At 41.4% G+C, this 15763-nt stretch overlaps 1 protein-coding gene across 1 annotated transcript; it reads left to right on the top strand.

The window, feature by feature from the left end:
* The first annotated feature begins 3169 nt into the window (after nt 1–3169).
* On the top strand, nt 3170–4174 carry LOC115077806 (olfactory receptor 5V1-like). Its single transcript, XM_029580092.1, has one exon. It carries the CDS (start codon nt 3170–3172, stop codon nt 4172–4174), a length of 1005 nt encoding a protein of 334 aa, XP_029435952.1.
* The last annotated feature ends 11589 nt before the right edge of the window (nt 4175–15763 follow it).

The raw sequence follows: 15763 nt of genomic DNA, 5'->3' as shown, positions 1-15763 counted from the left end.
AATCCGCCCCTTTATGTCTAACCAACAAATATAAGTGCAAGGATAGAGTGAGTTCCTGGGAAGGTTTTCAAATCGATTATTTATTTAATGTTTCATTACGGCAACTCCTTATTTAAATACAGTCCTTAGATAGAATGCCATCCCATCCCATTTAAATGTATGTATGTCACCGATGTATGTACTTTATGTCTTCCATCCCATCCCTTTTAAATGTATGTGAGTATGCCCCCGATGTATGCACTTTATGTCTGCCATCCCATCCCATTTAAATGTATGTGAGTATGCCCCCGATGTATGTACTTTATGTCTGCCATCCCATCCCATTTAAATGTATGTGAGTATGTCACCGATGTATGTACTTTATGTCTTCCATCCCATCCCATTTAAATGTATGTGAGTATGCCACCGATGTATGTACTTTATATCTATCACACCCAACGGCTCTCACACATCGAGTGTACTCCAGGTCTCAAAATGTGAACAATATAGCAAAATGTTGATGTACCTGGTTTCTCCTCTAAATACTTTTAATCCAGCTGTCATACCATAAGGGGCTATATAATTTTTTAGGACCACTACTCGTAGGGTCAAGGTTTTTTACCAGACTCTCTTTACGGTTTCAGGTCCATTTTACTTTATATATGTATTTTTTATAATTTTTTAGTGATTTTTTCTCTGTGATTTTTCCCATAAATTTTCATTCCAAACTGATGAAAGCTCCAAAGATCACATTTAAAGTTAAAGTTAACGTAATGGCAAAGTCACTTTTTTAATTCCAATGACAAAATAATTTCCGCAGTGATACTCATCTGCACAGCCCGTAATGGCAAAGTCACTTTTTTAATTCCAATGACAAAATAATTTCCGCAGTGATTCTCATCTGCACAGCCCAGCACGATCGCATTTCGGACCCCCACTCTTAAGGTCCTGCTTCAGGGGAAAAGGCTTCCATGCTTATTCCGTGACACTCCCACTACAATCATCAAACAAATCTTTTTCCCCAATAACTGTATTCATCCAATAATGTAGATGTGATCCAAGTCTGGATCGCATCTACATTTTTATCACTTTCCTGACAAAATGTAACAAATAAGGTTGCTCTTTTGGGGATATCATCAATAGAAGATTCTAAAAATGCTGTTAAATTGGGGGAATCTTGTTGGATCTGGTCCATACCCTCTTCACCCTCTTGTAACCTCAAACTAGTATTAGCAATGTAATATAATTTTGAAATATTTTTGTCATCTACATTGGTGATTGCTAGAATTTCTACAAAATATTTTTTAAGCAATTCATAGGCTGATATAAGACTGGAAACCAGAAAATTTAAAAATCTTAAATTCTTCATCCTAATTGTATTTTCCAGATTTTCCATCTGCCTCTGAGTTGACAAACTGTCTTTGATAAATGAGTTATTAACCATTTGTAACGTGTTTATTTGTGATACAGTGTTCTTACTTGTTTCCTCTAATTTATCCAATTGCACATTATGTTTTTCTACAACATTTTTAATCTCACTACAAGTTTTATTATTTTGAGCAATTGACATAGTCATTGTTTTCTGCAACTCATTATAGCCCGCCAGACATCTCCCAATGTAACATTTTGGGGATCAACGTGTTCTGAGACTTCTACCTGTAATCCAAAATCTCCCATTGTCCCAATTGCCTCTGTTCCCCCAATAGCAGGGGGTATTACAGAACCCATATTTGGTATTTCCTCCATTTCAGGTAAATTTTGATGAGAGAGGTCTGGTTCTTCTCTCATTTGCTGGGGTAGCTGCAATTGGCTGGGGCTTTGAGAAGTTCCTGATGAAAATGAAATATCAGGAATCGAACTACGGGCAGATTGACTTACCCTCCTAGTAATGTGGGAGTCCATATGACTTTTGCCAGGAGAGACCTCTCGGAGGAGAGGAAAGGCAGAAGGGAACGCTGAAAGCTCCTTTTTCCAGCTGGGAGCCTGTTCCATTGGATCGGCGTTGCTGGACACGCCCCCCTTGTGACGTAATCACTCGGAGACGGACTGGCAAATACATTCGGCTCAGGGTGGCTCACTCAACTGGAGGACCTTTGCCAGGAGAGACCTCTCGGAGGAGAGGAAAGGTGGAAGGGAACGCTGAAAGCTCCTTTTTCCAGCTGGGAGCCTGTTCCATCATATTGGCATTGCTGGACATGCCCACTTGTGACGTAATCACTCGGAGACAGACTGGCGAATAAATTCGGCTCAGGGTGGTACACACAACCGGAGGACTTTTGCCAGGAGAGACCTCTCGGAGGACATGAAAGGCAGAAGGGAACACTGAAAGCTCCTTTTTTCAGCTGGGAGCCTGTTCCATCGGACTGGCGAATAAATTCGGCTCAGGGTGGCACGCAGCCGCTGGCGTGCAGCCGCCCCTTCTAAATTTTTTTCTTTTGCTCTAAGATTTCTATCCTGCATGGGTAGAAAACTGAAAACCAAGGTATGGACATCTTCCCCAGCACCACTTGCGATTAGAGGACCTATGAACTCCCAAATGTCCCTATTTCTGATGGTCCTTTGTATTATCTTGGCAATAAGATCAATGATGGGATTGTCCTTACCTGGACCATGCAAGACAATAAAAAGGAACTTTAGGAAAAATATCCTAAATAAAGAACTGTGGAATTGTAGTAAGGATTGATGCCACTGTGTAAGTATGTGCTGCTGTGATTATTTAATTTGTGTGACTATGACCCATGAATGATATAAATATGTGACAGAGTGATGAGGTGATGTGACTGTGGTTGTGTTACACTATGGACTCTGTAGTTCAACTGTGATACATTTTCTTATCAATTTCTTATTATATTATTCTATTTATTTATTTATTTATTTATTTATTTATTTATTTAATTGAATTTTATATATCGTCGTTCGGTTTCGCCTTCACAACGGTTTACAATTTTCAATCTAATTGGCAGTTCTTAAAAATGTGGTACATAATATTGGATAGAATTTAAGTAATGTCAAAAAGTGGTCCAATAGATGTGCTCAATGCTGTACAGGGAAAGACAGACAAACAAGACGCACAACAAAAATAAATATGATGCTTAGAGTTAAAACAGCAAAGTATTTTTGTTAAGTAGTTTCCTTTATTGATTCTTCTCTATTCATATCTCAGCATAGAATAAAGTATGAAGACAGAAAAATGGGAAATCAAAGCGGCGTGACAGAATTCCTGATTTTGGGCTTCTCAGATTTCCAGGAACTGAAGCTCCCTCTCTTCACCCTCTTCTTATTGATCTACCTGATGGCCGTGCTGGGGAACCTCCTCATTATCTGCATAGTATCTGACAATCGCCACCTGCACACCCCCATGTATTTTTTCTTGGCCAACTTGTCCCTCATCGATGTCTGCTCTTTGACGGTCACTGTGCCCAAACTGCTGGTGGTCCTCCTGACACAGAACAATGCGATATCCTTCAGCGACTGCATTCTGCAGTTGTACTGCTACATTGTCTGCATAGCTACAGAATTTATGCTTCTTGCTGTCATGGCCTATGACCGTTATGTTGCGATCTGCAATCCCTTGCGTTACACCATCATCATGACTAGGAGGATCTCTGCTCTTCTGGCAGCTTTCTCATGGTCAGCAGGTTTAATAGAGCCACTGCCACAAGCCATAATTATATCACGTTTCTCTTTCTGCAGCTCCAATGAAATAGTTCACTTCTTCTGTGACTTCACTGCGCTTATGAAACTTTCATGCACAGAGACCTCGTCCATCGAACTTCTGAATATTGTTGAAGGGGTGTTTACAGGCCTCACCCCATTTGTCTTGATCCTAACCTCTTACGTGTGCATAATCCTCTCCATCATGAAATCCATTCATTCTGCAGAGGGAAGACACAAAGCCTTCTCCACCTGCTCATCTCACCTTTTGGTGGTTATTTTGTTTTATGGCACATTGATGTGTATTTATTTACGACCCAGCTCAGATTACAACATGGATAACAATATGCTGGTTACTGTGATTTTTATTTTTTTAATCCCACTTGTTAACCCCCTTATTTACAGCATAAGAAACAAAGATTTAAAAGTGGCCCTTCAAAAATCTTTAGGGAGAGTACTATCCTTATCAGTCAACAAAAGCAAAGATAAAATATTTTTAGTTGCTCAGGATAATAGGAACCCAAGAAATGAAATGATATAAAGCAGGGTGGCCAACTCTGGTCCTATGAACCATAAACAGACTGGTTTTCAGGATATCCACAATGAATATACATGAGCTAGATTTGCATTTAATGAATGTTCTTCATGAAATCTGCATATTCATTGTGGATATCAAGCATTTCATTTATGCCGACGATGTGCAACTCATCTTCCCATTCTCTGACTCTCTCCATACTGCTCTTCTTAACTGGGAAGCCTGTCTTTCCTCTATCAACAAATTACTAAATGACATGCAACTAGCTCTAAATCCCAGCAAGACTGAACTCTTAATCATATCTAATAGGCCACCGCTCCCAGACATCCCACCTGCATACTCGTCCACATCTTTCCCATCACACGTTCGCAACCTTGGTGTCCTTATTGATAACCATCTTACTTTCAAACCCTTCATCAAATCTATCATCAAGGAATGCTATTTTAAGCTCCAAACCATAAAAAAACTCAGACCACTGCTACACTTTTCTGATTTCTGCGCTGTACTCCAGTCTATCATTTTATCTAAGGTAGACTATTGTAATGCACTCTTTCTAGGCATTCCCGCCACCTATACCAAACCCTTACAACTACTACAAAACGCTGCCGCTAGGATACTATCAAATTAAAAAAAAAGAGATCACATCACCCCCACACTTATCGAACTTCATTGGCTCCCTATACATTCTCGAATTCTCTATAAAGCCCTTTCCATCATCCACAAAAGTCTGTTGAACTCTAACCTCAATTGGATTAACCCTCCATTCCTCCCCCGTACCTCGAATAGACCCACACGTACAGCCCTCCAAGGAACCCTACGTGCCCAACCCATCAAATCTTTCAAATTATCATCTACCATAAGCAGAGCTTTCTCTCTCGCTGGCCCCTCCATATGGAACTCCCTGCCTCCCGATATACGCCTGGAAACATACACACCCACTTTCAAGAAAAAACTGAAAACATGGCTCTTCCAGCAAGCTTACCACACATCACCCTCCATTACATAAACCCCACTGTTTAACTAAAAATTGAGTAACTAAGAATTTACTACATGACTAGGAATCTATTTCTCGGAATACGTCTCATGCCCATCGATTTTGTACTTTGACTCGGCTACTTAAATACTTAGCTTTTGTAAATAGTTTTGATTTTGCTGATTTTGCTGTATCTATTTATTGATTTCACGGACGCTGCTTGGCATAGTCAGCTCTATACCCTATCCCAGTTTTAACCTCCTTGTTCTCAGTTACATGTAAGGGCCCTGCCCAAAGGTTAACCTGTTTTTTCAATGTTATATGTAAGGGTTCTGCCCAATTGTTCCTTTTTAACTGTAAACCGATGCGATGTGTAAACGGTCATCGGTATAAAAGAAACTTTAAATAAATAAATAAATAAATAAATAAATAAATAAATATCCTAAAAATTAGACTTCTTTAAGGATAAGAACCACAGTTGCCTACCCCGATCTAAAGGAAGACCCAAAGACTCAAGGATATCTGAACCAGCTCAGATTCTTTAGCACTGTTCCTCAAAGGTATGTGGGGTTTGTCAACTCCTTTCTCTCTTTTAGGTGAGCTCCAACTGTTTTGTGGAGCAGGTAACTCTTGTAGACTACAGGGTCTCACATCAATGAGATTGTGAAATGGCTGGCGTTCGCCTAGTGCAGAGAAAGGAGTTGGTGGTTCACCACACATCTTAGGGGGAACTGCAAATTCAGTAATGTTTCAAGCTTCACTGTACCAGCTTTACAAGAAAGGAACAGATATCCCTGAAAACCAGCAGTAGTAGCTGATACAACAATGGGTGAGCAAGATCTCTTTCAGTCTACCACTGCTAACCCTTATGCCTCTTGTGCTGCATGCAAACAAAAGGACTGTGGATGTAAAACATGTTGATGCTGAGTTATAGGGCTAGTGGAAGGATGTTTGGTAATGGCTATTAATAATTGTATTTAATTAGTAAAGTTATGCAATGGCTTATACATATTTAAACAAATAGGATGTTCATATCTTGTGGCATGGTTCCTTCATAGAACATATTTGGTTGTTTTCTTTTCTTCCAATAATCATAATTGGCATCACAGAAATTTGGTGGAAGGAGGAAAACCAATAGGACAGTGCTATATCAGGGTACAAATTATATCGCAATGATAGGGAGGATGAATTTGGTGGGGGTGTGGCATTTTATGTCCGGGTGGGTATAGAGACCAACAGGATAAAGATCATACAAGAGACTAAATGCACAGTAGAATCTATATGGGTAGAAATCCCATGTGTGTTGGGTAAGAGTATTGTGATAGGAGTATACTACCATCCACCTGGACAAAATGGTCAGACAGATGATGAAATGCTAGGGGTGTGCATCCATTTTCGACGTATTGGCGATCCGCAACAAATTTTGTCCTATCCGTTAAATACGTGGGGAGGTGAAATGCATCGCGACTCCCCATGTATTTTACAGATTTTCTGTTTAATTTGGTGCGCCCAGCGGCGCACGCTTTTCTTCGCCCCCATTAGCTACTTACTATCTACGATTTGCACAAAATGGCAGCACCCCTGCGGTAACCATGCCAACCTGTCTGACCCTTTCCTGTGAGTCACAGTGACTCACAGGAAAGGGTCGGAAGGGTCGGCATGGATACCGGAAAGCAGCGTATCCGCGCTGACATTGTCTGAGCTGCACTGAATGCAGCCAATAGCGCTGTCATTCAGTGCTCTCTATCGATTTTACTGATGAGCCAGCACTACATAAACATCAGCACAAGGAGCCACGCACTTATTTCCAGCAATGCTGTGGGGAGGTGAGCTGGGTGGAAGAGGGAGGAGGCTGAACTAAGAGAGATAGGCTACTAGTAAAGGAAAGAAAATTATTCTTTGTTTTGCTGCAGTACCAGGGTCAGCTACAGCTACTACTAGTCCTGTTTCTTTCAAGCTGTTTATTTTGGTCATCTCTGACTGAGAAGAGAAGCTGTGCTAGGTCAGCTAGCACTGACAACCATTTAGGGTGATGGACTGGCTTGAGAGATATATTATTTTAAATTTCATCCATTTTTCTGGAGTGACAAAAATTCCTGCTTTTTTTTAATTCCAATTACTTAGTCTCTCAGTGCACTGGGCTTCACTGGGCAGTTTAACAGGCTGGGTCTGTGCAGTCAAGTGCTCAGGGAGTTTGTCTCTTTTGTGCTTACAAGCAAGCAGCGTCTGTGTGCACGCCACACACATTAGTGCACTGCCAGGCACCGTGACAGTGGGCAGTGGGTAGTTTAAACAGATTGATCCTAACTATTGGGTCTGTGCAGTCAAGTGCCCAGGGAGTCTGCCTCTTTTGTGCTTACAAGCAAGCAGTGTCTGTGTGCACACCACATATATTAGTGCACTGCCAGGCACCTTGACAGTGGGCAGTGGGTAGTTTAAACAGACTGATCCAAAGTATTTGGTTGGGTCTGTGCAGTCAAGTGCCCAGGGAGTCTGCCTCTTTTGTGTTTACAAGCAAGCAGAGTCTGTGTGCACACCACACACACATTAGTGCACTGCCAGGCACCGTGACAGTGGGCAGTGTTACTACTCAGTCACATTAAATCCATAATGTCAGGGAAAGAGATATGTAATCGAGTGATTGGGACTGGCAGAGGAGGCACCTCAAAAGACACTAGTGCAACACCACCAGTACAGCTAAAAAGGCAACTGTCACAATCTAAACTCTTTGTAGGGGATGGCAGTTCCATGCCCAAAAAAACAAAATCTGACCATGATACATCGCCATCGCCACCACTTGTTTCTGGCCCTGTAGTTTTGGAGGTGAGGGAAGGTGAGGCAGAGTCATGCCAGACAAAATGTAGACACCCAAAAGCAGCAGGGGACAGAAGTCTCGACTAACACTTAGCATTGATAAGGTAGCGCAGTCACTGTTTGCTTCTGATTCAGATGAAGAATCTCCTTGTGTGGGATTCTCATCAGAAACGGAAGAAGTAATAGCTGACAAATCTTCGGTAGAATCAGTTAGTCCTGTCTTAGCCTTCAGAAATGTGCAGCAGGAGAGAGATGACAGTGATAACGAGGAGGAGGAAGAGCAGTCAGTACGGGCACAGAGGGTGACTGATGCCCCCTCTGGCATTGCATCTCAGGGTGCACCCACTACCTCAACTCCAGTGCCAACATCCACCCCCAAGGTCTTAGAGAGAGGAGGATCACAAAAGACATCTCCAATCTGGAAACACTTTAAAGTGACGGAAGACCCGCCTTATGCTCGGTATAATTACTGTGCCAGGGATATTAGCAGAGGCAAGCAAATGGGACATCTATCTAACTTTGGCATGAACCATCATATGAAGAGGCAACACCCAACAAGATTACTGCCATCTGGGGATGGTGGAAGTTCCAGTCGGGGGACCCCTTCCAACCAGTGTGCAGTGGTAGGAAAGCAGCAGAGTCAGCCCACGCCCTCATCCCCTTCTAGCAGTCAGGTGGCAGGCCAGCAACCCCCTGACATGTGGCAGAAGCGACAATCCACCATGGAGGAAATGGGGTGGAGTGCGGTAATGCTATCCCAGGGTAGGAGGCAGGCAGCCTCAAAAGTTGTAACCAGGACCATGGGGGAAATGATTGCCCTTGATGACCAGCCCTTGCAGCTAGTGCAGAATGTGGGTTTCAAGCATTTTTTGAAGGTCGCACTTCCAAATTACAAAATCCCGTGCAGAACCACATTTAGTAGAAAGGTCATCCCCAGCCTGTACAAGCAGTGTCGCAGTCTCATGCAAGCACTGCTAGCTAAGGCAGATGGAAGAGTGCATTTCACCTGCGATATCTGGACTGCCATGAATGCTGCACACTCTTACCTCTCTCTGACAGCACACTGGTGGGACATGGATGAGGCAGGGGCAGCCAGCAGCTCTATTACTGAAGAAGTATCAGGGTGGAGGTGGACTTTAGAACCTAAATTATTCACTGAGGACCAAGATTTTTTGGAGAGATGGAATGCCATTCTCAACAAATGCTTGCTAGATCTGATGGTCCTTATTATTGAATCTACACAGAATTTATGTAACACGATTAAAGCAGAGTTGGATGAAAAACTGACCATATTAAAATAAGATACCTGTGTTAAAGGTTTTGAGAACAACTACTCTGATCTTCAAAAATCCGTTGACAACTTTAGAAGAGAACTCAAAGGGGCGGATTTTAAAAGGAGCGCGAATAGCCTACTTTTGCTTGCGCATCAGACTCAAGCAAAAGTACGCTGGATTTTAGTAGATACGCGCGGAGCCGCGCGTATCCACTACAATCCTGGATCGGCGCGCGCAAGGCTATCGATATTGTATAGCCGGCGCGCGCCGAGCCGCGCTGCCTACCCCCGTTCCCTCCAAGGCCGCTCCGAAATCGGAGCGGCCTCGGAGGGAACTTTCTTTTGCCCTCCCCTCACCTTCCCCCCCCTTCCCCTACCTAACCCACCCGCCCGGCCCTGTCTAAACCCCCCCCTTACCTTTGTTGGGGGATTTACACCTCCCGGAGGGAGACGTAAATCCCCGCGCGCCAGCGGGCCGCTAGCGCGCTGGGACGCGATCTGGGGGCGGGTCCGGAGGGTGCGGCCACGCCCCCGGGCCGCCCCGGGCCGTAGCCACGCCCCCGGGCCCGCCCCCGGAACGCTCCCGACATGCCCCGAAAATGCCGCGCGGTTCGGGCCCGCCCCCGACACACCCCCCGACACGCCCCCTCCGAAAACCCCGGGACTTACGCGAGTCCCGGGGCTCTGCTCGCGCTGGTAGGCCTATGTAAAATAGGCTTACCGGCGCGCAGGGCCCTGCTCGCCTAAATCCGCCCGGTTTTGGGCGGATTTAGGCGAGCAGGGCTCTGAAAATCCGCCCCACTATATCTACTGGTTCACCTTTATGTACATGTTTATTAATCCCTTCAAAAAAATGAATCAGCATTGATAGGCAAGACTTCTCTTGGGTAAATCTGTGTCTTTCTATATGCTGCACGATATTGAATTTTAGAATAGTTTCCACTATTTTACTCGGCAGTGAAGTCTGGCTCCCTGGTCTATAATTTCACGTATTGCCCCTGAAGCCCTTTATAAATATAGGGATTACATTGGTGACCATCTAGTCTACAGGTATAATAGATTTGATAATACTGCAACCTTCCTCTCTTTGCACTGGCTTTCTGTATGGCAACATATAGTCTATAAATTCTTATTATACCAACCACCATGTCACCTTCACTCTGTAGACAAAAACCTTCTTCAAATTCCAATTATTAAGACTGCAAAGCTTGATATAACTAGAAAACACACTTTTTCAGTAGCAGGACCCTCTCTCAGAAACTCAATTCTGGAACCACTCAGGTTCATGACATATCTGAAGTAGTTCAAGAAAAAATAAAGAATCTGCTTATGTCTTGTCACATTTGGTAGCCTCCAAGCAGACTGATCCTTTATTCATTTACTTTTATTCCCTTCCTCTCGAGAATATTTACATTTTTTTATGATTTTCGTCATGACTTATCTGCCTCTTTTTTTTAATGATTGTATATTTCTTTTATTGTTATATTTATGTATGTTCTTTTTGTAAATCATCTACATAATGTATAAATGGTATATAAAAGATTTTAAATAAATACAATAAAATTAATTGAGTCCTTCTCAAACATCTCCATTCTTATCTGAAAACCCATCCTGCAGATTCACGAGTAGCCAATGAATGTTTGATTGACCTCCATGCTTAGCTTTAACAACATTTTTTTTTAAGCTGCGGGATTGTTTCTATTTGCATATCAAGGGTATGGCTATGGTGCTACTATGGCACAGTCACAGCTTGCCTTTTTGTGTCACATTTTGAAGCTCTTCACATTTACTGTATAACTCCTTATTTTGGCCCTATATCCTGACTTGATTATGTTTTATTATGTTATTTTCTTGATTTGCAATGGTACAGAGATACAATTCTTTTTATTTCTTGATTGGTTGAATACTAGGGGTTCAAACCTCAAATTTACACATGCCATGAGTTTGACAGGGATTCCATGTTTGGCTGTATTGGTGACACAGTCTAGCAATAATTTTGAGATCAATATGTACAAAAAAACCAGTTGATAAGAATATGTTTTTTTCAATATACAGTTTGTCAGCTCCATCTCCTATGAGACACTATCCCTGTAGTACAGTTTACCTGTTTAAGATGCCTGTGTTCTACCTGATAGGAGTACATTTTCCAGGCTCAATGGTGAATCATTTTAGGAAAGAGGCTATCCATGCAAGGTTATTAAACATTCCTAAAAAAGGGCCTTATTTGTTATCAGGGATTTGCTTCTTGTACAGATCAATGTGTCCTCAGACCATATTCCATGCTTCCTTTTTCACAGAAATCTGATTTTATATGCAGAATTGTGCATCGTCATTGGCAGATCCTTTCTTCTTTGAAAATCCTCTCTGATTCCCCTCTACCCCACATTTTTGCAATTAGGGAAGGAAGCAATGCAATAACTTGGTCTCTTCAGACATACAGTTAACTCAATCATATCCATTACCTCACATCAGTCATCATCATCACTGCTGAGCTTGTGCACTTTCACTCACACTATCAGTTTTTATTCACCTATTACTGGGTTACTGCATTTTTCATCAGATTGTAGTTCTACAGGGTTGTATATGTAATTCTGTGCCCCTGTAAACTCCTTTACATAGGCAAGAATTATTGTGCAGTTAGAACACATATTACAAAACATCACAGTAGCATTTTCCACCTCAGTATGAATGCTCCTTTAACTACACACTTGCAGTCAGCACAACATGAGATCTCTAATTTGAGATTATTGGTTTTGGATTATGTTCAAGCTAATTACCATGGGGATGACTTTAGTCAGACCCTAGTTCAACATAAACAGTGATGGATTTTCTCTTTCCAGACTCCAGCCCCTCTTGGACTGAATCGTAAAATAGAGCAGTTGGTGTTTTTTAAATCCTGATTGGTCATGTTACGATCATATGATCTCATTCATGCTGTTTTTGACATTTACCCCCTACATACACATGAACCCCCCTTTTTGCAACTCCTTTCTCCTACACCCTTCAGCCCGCCCCTCCCCTCACCCTTTCAAGCACACTACCAAATCATCCCTCTCCCCCCAACCTTTTATTGTAAATAATTTACTTGTATATAAGTTTTTTATTGCATATATCTAACCAATTTATTACGTTTATCTATTTGTACAGCTTTACCCTTTGTTTTTCCCACCTCTCCCCCCATACCCAGTTCTCTTATCAGTTTCATTGTAAAGCCCCGTTGGCCATTTTTTTGTTACATGGAAACCGATGTGATGTTTTCTTAACGAAGGTCGGTATACAAACATTTTAAATAAATAAATATAAATAAATTTATTCTATATCAGCTGACAGTTCCCTTCTCCATTTAGACACCATTTTCACAAATGTGCTTAGGTGTTCCTGTGAGTGTCGACAATATTGTCCCCAGGTACTGTCTTTTCCCCATTACAATATTTAACTTTTAAGTTTAAATAACCTGTTATTTAGTGTTTCTTTTTTTGTTTATGCTTGTATTCTTATATACATTATCCCACCTGAGATTTTTTAAATTTTGTTTTTAGCTTGGTCCCTCCTGAGAAAGCCACCCAGCAAAACATGGTCATGTCAGGAGAGTTAGTTTAAAATCCCTGTTGGGAGTGAAAGTTTGTTTATGCCTTTATGGGCAACGTTTGAAAAAGGTAAATCATCAGTGAACCTTGAAACCCTCAGTTTTACTAGATTTGTACAACATTCTTCCATAAAATAAATATTAAGAAGTGAAATAAATGAAAAAGCTCCTTGCTTATTACTTTCTGGGACATTTTTAATTATTCCTCACATTTCTGATATTTTGGTAGCCCTAGGCAGCTTACAGCAAAACATACATAATGATTCAATCATTTTATTGATTGATCAATAAAATTAAATTGTAATCCTTACAGCAGAATATTTGTTTTTTTTAAAAAGATCATTTTACAATAAACCCTGATGCCAGTTTGAAAATCTGATATATTTACCTTGGTGGTGCAGTCAACCAAGTAGTGCTTTTTTGCCAAATTATATGAGGTCACCAACCCAGAGTCTTTTGGATTGTGCTCCCTTTTCCCCCTTAGGAAAAAGAAGAAGGTGGAGTCATTGCTGGAACTAAACCAGTTCCTTTAGAAAATTACCATTAGATCATCCCATGAACTTCTATGTTAAAACCAGTATAAAAACAGGAAAAATTATTTTACAAATTTTGTACTGGGTGGGATCAAAATAGTGCCTATTTCTATCTGATGCTAATGTTGAATTAGTCCAGAAATTATCAACTGCACTTCAGGATTACAATCATGGCCAAGAATGAAAAGCACATTCACTGGCAAACAGAGTATGAGGTTACATCCTATTAGGAAACATTAATAAATAGATTGTAATGTAAAGTAATGTAATATCTGATTGTATTACTTACTTTCTTGGTCGTTGGATTCTGATTCTTTAGTATGAACAGTCTGATGAGCTAGGAGTGTTTAAATAGGTGGAAGGCACCTTTGGGATATTATGTCTTGATACACAGTCCATGTTAATATTTATTTTTTTAAAAGTCTTTTGATTCTGAAGATTAATGTTGTACACACCACTCCATTAGAATTTAATCAATTTTATAAACTTTAAGTGGGGTTTTTTTATCCTTGAAATAGTTTTAAATATTTTCCTATTGGTCTTTAAGTGGTATTGAATACATTTTACTAACAGTTGTCTGGTAGGAAAATTTCAGCATCTCAAATTCTTTCTTAATTAAAATGAGAGACCTGCACACTCTTGGGCTGCAGAGGGAGAGATTACAAAGAGAGAATGTATGAGTGCTTCAGGCTTTTTTTTCATTTTTTATCTCCCTGTTAAATATCTGTGAAATTTCATTTTTTTGCACCATGGATTGCTGCATTCATAGAATAATGATTCTTTCATGCAGCGTGAGACAGTGGAGTGAATAGAGGTCTATATGTACATTCATTTCTCGAATTGGATTAATAGTCTAGGCCACTCTGTCTGTAGTTTACTGGATGGCAATCATCCAAATGTTGTCGTTACCAATATGAAATGCTTCTGATCTCAGTCTAATTCCCAGTGGATTTCTTTAAACATAGCTAAATGCAGTATAGTGACTAGAAAATTGATCTCTGAACAGTTCTGAAACAGCAGATCTGCACCAGAGGTTATGCACGCATCATGTGCTAGGGATCTGCATGTGGGTGATCTTAATGGCAAAAATATGCCCAATGAGTACATTTTTTGTTTCAGTTCATTCCAAGTAAAGAGAAACACAATTCATTCTGAAAAATTTGGGGATCATTTGTTTTAGTATCTAGTGTGCTATTTTCATAAATTAATGATCTAAAAAATTCAAAGAAAAAAATAACAAAATGAAATTTGCTCCAAAACCAATACTGACCAGAAAACACAACTGTACATCCCTAACACATGAATATAAGAACATAAGAAGTTGCCATACTGAATCAGACCGAAGGTCCATCAAGCCCAGTATCCTGTTTCCAATAGTGGCCAATCCAAGAAACAAGTACCTGGCCAATACCCAACAATAATTAAATCCATGCTACTAATGCCAAAAATAAGCTGTGGCTATATGCTAAGGGATAGATTTTCAAAGGATTACGCACATAACTTACGCGTGTAACCCCGAAAACCTGCCCCTGCGTGCGCCAAGCCTATTTTGCATAGGCTCGGCAGTGCGCGCAAGCCCCGGGACGCGCGTATGTCCCAGGGCTTTGAAGAAGGGGCGGAAATGGGGCGGGGTCGTGAGCGTGACGCTGATCCAGGGGCGGTCAGGGGGCGGTCCTGAGTCCTCCGGCACAGCGGCCATGCCGGAGGGGCCGGCGCGCGCAAGATATGCCTGCAAGAGGCAGGCATAAAAAATAAAATAAGGTAGAGGGGAGATTGAGGTAGAGCTGGGGGGTGGGTTAGATAGCTGAAGGGAGGGGAAGGGGGGGAGAGCGAAAGAAAAGTTTCCTCCAAGGCCTCTCTTTCGGAGCGGACTTGGGGAGGAACGGGGAAAGCCATCGGGGCTCCCCAGGGCTCAGTGTGAATGAGGTGTACAAGGGTCACCCCCTTGTGTGCGCGACCCCGGATTTTATAACATGAGTGCGGCAGCGCGCACATGTTATAAAATCAGGAGTGCATTTCTGCGCACCGAGTAGTGCACTCAAATGTACCCCGCGTGCGTAGGATTAAAAATCTGCCCCTAAGTCAATTTAATTAATAACAATTTATGGTCTTTTCTAGGAACATTTCTAAACCTTTTATATCCCAGCAATGCTAACTGCCTTAACCACATCCTCTGGCAATGAATTCTTGAACTTAATTGTGCATTGAGTGAAAAAGAATGTTTTATGATTTGTTTTAATGTGATACTTGCTAACTTCATGGAGTGCCCCCTATTCCTTATATTATCTAAAAGAGTAAATAACTGATTCACATTTACCCATTCCAGTTCTCTCCTGATTTTATATATCTTTATCATATCGCCCCTCAGCTATCTTTTCTCCAAGCTGAAGAGTCCTAAACTCTTTATCCTTTCCTC

This window comes from Rhinatrema bivittatum, chromosome 16, assembly GCF_901001135.1.
Source record: "Rhinatrema bivittatum chromosome 16, aRhiBiv1.1, whole genome shotgun sequence".
In the NCBI taxonomy this organism is placed as follows: Eukaryota; Metazoa; Chordata; class Amphibia; order Gymnophiona; family Rhinatrematidae; genus Rhinatrema; species Rhinatrema bivittatum.
This window is presented reverse-complemented; position numbering and strand designations above follow the sequence as displayed.

Coding starts and splice junctions, on each gene's coding strand:
- LOC115077806 (XM_029580092.1), top strand. CDS start 3,170: ATGGGAAATCAAAGCGGCGTGACAGAATTCCTGATTTTGGGCTTCTCA.